Source organism: Mus pahari, unplaced genomic scaffold (assembly GCF_900095145.1).
Source record: "Mus pahari unplaced genomic scaffold, PAHARI_EIJ_v1.1 scaffold_11485_1, whole genome shotgun sequence".
NCBI classification, from domain to species: Eukaryota; Metazoa; Chordata; class Mammalia; order Rodentia; family Muridae; genus Mus; species Mus pahari.
The window spans coordinates 4,143-12,908 of record NW_018392750.1 but is presented as its reverse complement, the minus strand read 5'-3'; the positions used below and the strand labels follow the sequence as shown (position 1 = coordinate 12,908).

Below are 8,766 nucleotides of genomic sequence, written 5' to 3'. Positions count from 1 at the left end.
TAGTCAGCAAAGACCCGTTAGACACCACAGGGCAACAAGAAGCCCACTCCCAGGAACTAGTACAATGTTGAGAGTTGCTAGACAGAGTGGTCCCTGACCATTATAAGCCATTGTCCCTGCTCTTTATTAGCTTCCAAAACTTGCAACTTCCAATAAGCAAAAATAAGACAGACACATACTTGAGTTATGAAACATGGCGAAAATCAAGTTGATACTGACACAGCAGCTTCATCTCTTCAGGCAAGCATTCATAGTTCTGGAATGTACTGTCTACGGTACCAGAGGAAGAAAGGAGATATTAGCCATACACATATGTGCACTACAGTAATGACTAGCTAGGAAAGACATACCCACTTGTCTTTAGCAGGCACTAAATAAAGCTAAAGACACATAAAGTGTCAAGAATGTCATGTAAGTAACCAACTGATTCCTGGTTGGGTTTAATGGCTTCTCTCTAAGATGAGACCCATATCTGGCCAAGAATTAAACACTAGACAGATCATTTACCTTAGGTGAGAACAACTAATATTTTTCTGTTAAATGGACACGATATCAAACTACATCCTAATGATTTACCATTATAGCCATCAATTAAGGCAAAACTCAGTTTTTTCCATGGACGCTAGTATTTTCAGAAGATGATAATAAACACACACCTACATAGCAATGATGCAGAGAATAAGACAGTGAGGAATATCTAGCCCTTGATGTACATAAATACTTCTATCTCTAAGGCACAGGAGTGGTTGTGGAACAGGGGGTAAATGCCTGTAATAGCCAGAGTAGGTACATCACTACAAGGAAACTTCTGGACACAGCCGAACAGCTCCACATAGGAACAGTGATTGTGACAGCACATGTGAGAGCTGTCGAACCCAAGCCAGACCAAATCCCAGCAGGACAGGGTAAGTCAGGATTCAAAAGGTCCATGAATCTTGAGAGTAAATAAGTTTGTAGTCAGAAGGGGAGATGCATTGTGTCTTGGGTAAGCCTAACTTTGATGGGCATCCATACACGAATGAATCCACACAATGTGTTGTGGGACTTCAGTTCAGGCTGCATTTGTGGAGTCAGGCATCAGGAAAAATATCTTTCAGTTTGTGTCTTAACCCAGGTAGGAAGCTGCTTCTTTGTGTTCCACTTCAGTTTCCAAGATCCACGTTCAACATACTTTATCATTTTAGGACTGACTAGGTTTTACTGACAAGAAATAAAAAGATAATAGGTTGAAAGACTGCTGGTAGTTTGATATTTCACTTTCAGCTTCTTGGAAATGCAGGTGCTTCTGAAAATCAGTCTTATCTATGTTCTTCTATGATGGGCCAGCACACACCTAGAGAGGAGGGGGAGAAGACAGAAACATATATAAGTCCTGATCAGCCACCTTGCACCTGCTGCTTTCCTCAGAGGAAGAAGGACTGGGGTTCCCATAAAGAGCCTGGAGCAGAATTGAGTGCTACCTACAGCTGATTCTGAGGGACACAGGTGTTTCGGGTAAGTGGGCAGGAGCATTCAGATCTAATTTGTAGCCCTCACCATCTCTTTTCTCAAAAGAGCTAATATGTAACAAGACATTTAGGAAGATGCCCAGACACTGGGGGTCCTCAGCTTGGAAGCTAAGGGTCATTGTTGGGAGGTGGGCAGGACTGGCTTCTTGATGGTCTTTATAAACATCATTCAAGATGAGGGACCTTGAAGTAATGATCTGGATGTTGGATTTGGTAAAACTTATCCAATTGGTTTGCTTGCCTCTTATTTCTCCCCTTAAAATTGTTGCAATGAATGTCAGGTAATAGAATATCTCTGGAGTGGGTATGAGGTTTGTTGTATCTCAGGCTCAAATCACTTCCTAGTTCAATATCAAATATTTAATTCCTAACATCCCAGGGAACACTGACCTGTGGAGAAAAGGTCTCTCTGCCTGCTGCTTCTGCTGGTTCAGGCTGTGGAAATCTGTGCACCAAGAATCATGGTCACTGTGTTGTTTTTACTACAAAGCATGAGTGCTAAGGAACTTCTCTTTGTCTGTAAGGAACATGAGCTGTCAGGGTGTGATGACAACTGTCATTTAGGCAGACTTCCTGTTATAATGCTGGCTGTAACACTGCCTTCTTGTCTGCTGTGCTCATCTTCCCTGGAAAGACCCTGCAGATGCCTATTACCTCGGAGTCTGCATCACAAAGGCAGGAGCTAGAATAGAAAGAATGGGAGGGGAAACTTAAAAGTTGAGAATAGCTGTGTTCTTTTCTGAATCCTGCCTAACTGAAATAGAACCTACAAAAAGGTAGTCAAATAAATAACCAGATGGCTACTAGGGGAGAACATCAAGGAAAGGAAGCACTCACTAAGTACAAAGTCCTGAGATGAGAAGACAGCCCAGGATAACAGGGTGGCTGGAATTCTGTCACCAGCAGCTCCAGGGGTGTAATAATTAAACTCAAAGGTTATGTTGTATGTAGTGTGCACACTGTACGCTTAATGAAGGTGCCCTGAGTGGGATGGGGATTCTAGCGGTGCCTCTAGGAATTGCTTTCACAAGGCAGGACTTCAGTGTCAATAGGGTAACTGGCTTTGTGGTAATCCAAGTTATTGTAAGAACAGTCACAAAAAAAAATACAGCAATCTTGATGCCCATAATGACACCTGGGAGTGAGGAAATCTTGCAAAAGTTAATGTGGTAGGAATGATCAGTTGTGAGTGGATTTGTAAATAGAACTGAAATCTGCGTACTGACTTGATATGGGTGAGACAGAAAGAGGAGGTTCCAAGGTAACCATCGGCCAGGGGGTGGGGTGGCAGATTGCTGTTTCCTAAAGGGATGATGAGTTCCATTGTGCTGCCATAGGAGGTCTTGTAGGCAGGTTTGGGAAGAGTATAGAGCAGAACTATGAACTCTGAAGTAATTACCCAACAGTCAAACTCAGGTCTTTCAGAGAGGGAGCAAGCATATTCAACTGTTGAGCCAGCTTGGTGGACTTGATATTTATTGTTTTGTGACATAATCTTAAGTAGCCCAGACTATCCTCTAATTCATTATGTACCAAAGATGGCCTTGAAGTACTGACCCACTTAGCTCAACTTCCTGAATACCAGAATTATAGAAATCCACAACCATGTGGATTTGAGGAGGTCTTGAGGCTTGAGCCTAGGGCCTTACTGGGACCGAGAAAGCACTCTAACAATGGACCTATATATCTGCAGTGCACAGTTGGATTCTTTTCATGAAATAAACAGTTTACAAGAAAACAATGGATCTAAATGATGACTTGAGGACACTGAAATAGTGTACTGATAAATAGATTTTAACATAGACTTTAAGGGTAAACAAGTTTTAGATTATTATAAGGTTACAGTCCTCAAGAGGAGCTCCAAGCCATGAAAAGGAAGTTCTAGGCAAATGACTTCCACCAAATGTGTTACCTGGACTTACTGACATCTGTTGAAAACAATAATAAAACAGAGAAATATTTATGTGATCATTACAGATTTGGCATTGATTAAACACTGCTATTGATTATTATTCATTTTTACTTGGTTTTGTGTTTAAGAAACTACAAGTATGTTGATTAATTTCCCACACTTTTGAAGGCACACACTGAAGGAAGTGTGCACAGATAGAGAAGACATTTGATTTCATACAGAATCCGCCAGTCAGATTAGATGCCGCAGATTTGCTTGGGTTTTTATAGTTGCTGATGCTGGTTCTAGGGCAAATGAAGATTTTTTTAAAATAATTTCTTGTTACTTTACTTAAGTTTTAATTTTTCCATTCCATACTTAAGGGATTAATTGAAAGATAGTAGACACAGGATACCTATTCTAGTTTGCTTTATATTGTTATGAAAAAACACTGTGACCAAAAACATTGGGGGAGAGAAGTGTTTTGTGGGGCTATACATTGCGGTCACAGTCCATCATAGAGCCAGGTCAGGGCAGAAGCTCAGCAGGAGTAACAAGTGAAAGCTGCTTATTGGCTTGTTCCCTAGAGTTGGATCATTTGCTTTAATTCACAACCCAGGACCACCTGCCCAGGATGGTAACACCCACCCCAGAGATGGCAACACCCACACTGGGCTGGGACCTCCCACATCAATCCTCAGTCAAAACAATGTCCCACTGCCTGGGGCCTCAAGTCCCTTGGGGGTTAGATTCATCTTCTCTCACTGAGTCAAGTCCTGGCAGTTCTCTCCTGTATATGTGTGGAGGTCTGGTGGGGTGGGAGTGGGGACATCCTCTTGGAGACAGGGTTATGGGGAAGAGGTATGGGATATGAAATAGTCAGAGGGCATACCAGGAGCGTACAAAGACTAGACTATAAAAAAAAAAAGATTAACGAATGAAATAATAAGAAAGAAAATGCCCCACTGGCATGCCCCCAGTCCAATCTGATAGAGGCAATTCTTCATCTGAGGTTTCCATTATCAAAAGAAATCTGGATTGTATCTTACTGACAAAGAATAACCAGCACAATATATATGGGAACTAGTCAACATCAGAACATAACTGAGTCTGAGACATAGAGAACACAGTGAGAAGCACAAAGGTATTGTCAATCTCGTGCAACTTACTCTCTTCTTCTTTCAGTGCCTTTTTTTTGCTCACATCATGGGTCTGCTCTTCTCTAAACCTCATAAGGATGGAGACCATGGAAATCTGGAGTCCGGTTTCACCAAATATTTTAAGAATTATGAGCCAGAAACCAAAATCATTTCTGAGGCAACTACCCATTTAATAGAGTTATGCCTGGAAAAGGGGGACATTAACGGGGCAAACTCTATAATCAGTGATGCATTAAAAAATATTGATAATGCCACAATAAATATTGCTGTGACAGGAGAGTCTGGAGCAGGGAAGTCCAGCCTCATCAATGCCCTGAGAGGTGTTAAACACGAAGGGAAAGATGCAGCTGAAGTGGGGGTAACAGAGACAACCATGAAGGTAGCTCCATACGAACACCCCAAAGTTAAAAATTTGACATTATGGGAACTGCCTGGTATTGGAACTCTGAAATTTCCACCAAAAGATTATCTAGAAAAAGTAAACTTCGAAAAGTATGACTTCTTCATTATTGTTTCTGCCACGCAACTTACAAAGCATGAACTAGACCTCGCCAAAGCAATCAGAATTAGGAAAAAGAATTACTACTTGGTGAGAAGCAAGGTGGACTGTGATCTAGAAAATGAAAAGAAATCCAAACCACGTAGCTTTAACAGAGAAAACACCCTGAACAAGATCCGAAATTACTATCTGGATGCCTTGAAGGAGAATAAAATTGATGAACCTCAGGTTTTCTTGATATCTAACTTCAATTTATCTGACTATGATTTTCCAGTCCTGATGGACACCCTGGTTAAGGATCTTCCTGCTGAAAAGCGTCTTCTTCTTTCCTTGCTTAATATTACTGAGGCAGCCATTCAAAAAAAGTACAACTCTGCTAAGCAGACTATCTTGTTGAAGTCCATGTTGGATGGATTTGTGGTAGCTTGTCCTATACTGAGCATTTTAAAGGTCTTGGATAAGGAGAGGCTGAAGAAGCATTTAGACGACTATCGTGACCTCTTTGGAGTCGATGACAAATCCCTAATGTTCATGGCTGCGGATGCCCAAGTGCCTGTTGAACTGCTGAAAAAAAAACTTAAATCTCCTTATTTGTTGGAACTTAAGGAGGAAACATTAGAAGGATTGCTTTTCAAATATGTGGAGAAAATTGCTATAGCTACTGGTGGGTTCCTGGCAACAGGTCTTTACCTCAAGAAAACCTATTACCTACAACTTTATTTCCTTGATACAGTGGCTGAAGATGCCAAAGTTCTCCTTCAAGAGGCATATTCAAAAAAGTAGCTCAAACTCATTTTGCCCATAGCTACTGACAATTACAAGACCCACTGGTTATTACTAGGGAATCATTAGATAAATTCCCATTCTGACATCTTTTCTGTATACTAGCCAATCTACTACATCTATGGGAGAAACCTAAGGACTAGGGTCATGGGCAATGCTATGTCAGAACCTGACAGTCTCCAGTCCCTCTTCAACTCTCTATATTCCCTAAAACCTTGTTCTCTGTCTTCGAACTCCACATGCATGCTTGAACACACACACAGAGCACACCACATATACACAAGCACATACACACCATACCGCATACACACCACACCGCATACACACACACACACACACACACACACACACACACACACCTGAACATTTCTTCTCACCCTAATTCAGCCTGTGTTAGAAAGTGACTTGCATGACTTATAGATTCTATTAACAAGAAGACTTTAAGAACCAAAGTAAAAGAAATCATAACCAGCAATCATACGTTTACTATTACCAATCAATACATAAAATACCTATCAGAATCCTTCTAAAGATAATAAAGAACATCGATAATTTTGTCCCAGGTCCTATGGAGAAGCATGGGGTCTTTCTTTCTAACATTACCTATCTAGATTATGATCCTGAAGAAATGCTATAATACTTAATAAATTGTTGATTACAAAGAGTGTCTGCTGTTGGTATTGACATTTCCAGTACACCCTTGACATGTTACTATTGATTACTGGCAATGTTGCTTTTGTTTATTAGTAATCTCAATTCCTATTTACAGACATAACACATTGTTTTCCTTAAAATAGAAGACAATCACCAGTACCTAAGTAAGAAGGGCTGAAAAAGAAACAGAAGAAGGGAATAATAATGATGCTGCAACAATGTCTTGTAGACTTACTTCTCACACATCCACACACTGGCTATTTAAGATCCAGGCACCACCAAAGTCAGATCCTTGGGGAGATGAATCATCCTCATGTCCACCCTTGACTTTCCTTCCTGCATGTGTGGGTTGTTCTTGATCTTTCTATGAAAGCATCACTCCTGCCATTGTGTCAGCCTTACGACCTCTGCTGGCAACCTTAACCTTTAAAAACTACCAATAGTATACAAAGGGGGCTTGGTTGTTAATAAATTCATTTCCTATAATAGTAATGTAATGCAAATTATTGAATATAAGACACCTGTCTACAAAGAAAAATTACCTCAAATTATTTTAAGTTTAACTGAGGTAAAGATTGAATATCCCTTATCCAAAATGCCTGGGCCAACCAATATCAGTTTTTCTTCACCATACACAAACAGCTGGTATATTTTTTAAAAAAACTATAAAGATACAAGCTTATGTTGGCTTATGATTTCAGAGTTTCCATGACATAATTGGGCAGTTCTAATGAACTAGGTCTTTCAGGATAGTATTGGATTACACTGGTGATCGACATGTAGCCACATAAACTGTTCATCCCACAACCAGGAAGCAAAAGCAAGAGAAGGGACAGGGTCACACAAACCCCTTTTGGGATGTACACACAGCACCTAAACCCCTTCACTACACCCCACGTGCTGAAGGCTCTGCCTCTTACCAGGGCTGCAGAGATGGCTCAGCAGTGAAGAACACTGGCTGCTCTTCCAGAGGACCCACATTCAAGACTCAGAACCAACATGCTAGCACACAATGCTCTGTAACTCCAGTACCAGCTGACTGGCATCTGCAAGCACCACGTGGACGTGATATGCACAGGAAATACAAACACACAACAAAATAAATATATAAACAAATGAAATAAAAGAACATATATAAAAAGAGAATAATACATCTTCAAGAACAGCATGTTTGCAGTTATCTTCAAAACAAGTTTCATGAGAAGCTTTTCTTTAAAATTCCTCAATTCTGCATAAGCCTGAGAAGATACTGTGAACCTCATGCACTATATTCCCTCTTTACACACAAGTAAATTCTGGGGGTGGAGGGGAGAGTTGATTTTAAAAGTCAGTAATTCTTTTGAAGTTTGTGTCTTCTTCGTTGTTAAGGAGTTTGTTATCTCAAAATAAACTGAAGACAGGGCTGAGCTGGATTCGTCGATAATGGTAAGAACGTGAAAGTGTTGGTGAAGTGGCAATAATTTGATAAAATCCATATGTGCTGACTCAGGAGACTGAGGCAGGAGGATTGCAAGTTAGTGTGATAGATGCTAAGAATAATCAACAAGAATAAAATCAGAGTGCCTTTTTGTTTCTTTTTTAAGACAAAGCCTCCTGTTCTCCAGGCTTGCCTCAGACACTCTGTAGTCACAGGATGGCCTTGACCTCCTCATCCTCCTGTCTCTACCTCCCAAGTGATTACAGGTGTGGTAGCCCCATGCTCACATAGACTTAGTTTTTGTCCTTATTGCTATGTGGTAGGAAGACAAGCATTAAACTACAGTGACTTTCCTTTGGGATTAGTGCTGTGTCTGCATTCTCTTCTAATTAAAGGTTCTATAGGAGCTTCAAGGCTGGGTTCCACATCATTCTCATCTTTATTCCAACGACTTGCCTGTGGAGTGACTTTATAAATGCTTGTAAAGTTATATGTGTAAAACACATGAAACTCAAGTAGAATGAAGACCAAAATGTGGACAATTTGCCCCTTCTTAGAATTGGGAACAAAACTCCCATGGAAGGGGTTACAGAAACAAATTTGGAGCTGAGACGAAAGGATGGACNATNCANAAACTGCCCCACCCAGGAGTCCATCCCATAATCAGCCACCAAACGCAGACACTATTGCATACACCAGCAAGATTTTGCTGAAAGGACCCTGATATAGCTGTCTCTTGTGAGGCTATACCAGTGCCTGGCAAACACANAAGTGGATGCTCACAGTCAGCTATTGGATGGANCACAGGGNCCCCANTGGAGGAGCTAGAGAAAGTACCCAAGGAGCTGAAGGGG

General features: G+C 40.8%; 1 protein-coding gene across 1 annotated transcript; it reads left to right on the top strand.

The window, feature by feature from the left end:
* Positions 1 to 4,605: 4,605 nt before the first annotated feature.
* On the top strand, positions 4,606 to 5,841 carry LOC110315162 (interferon-inducible GTPase 1-like). The gene has a single exon (XM_021189289.1). The coding sequence runs from the start codon at positions 4,606 to 4,608 to the stop codon at positions 5,839 to 5,841; it is 1,236 nt and encodes a 411-aa protein (XP_021044948.1).
* The last annotated feature ends 2,925 nt before the right edge of the window (positions 5,842 to 8,766 follow it).

Coding starts and splice junctions, on each gene's coding strand:
- LOC110315162 (XM_021189289.1), top strand. CDS start 4,606: ATGGGTCTGCTCTTCTCTAAACCTCATAAGGATGGAGACCATGGAAAT.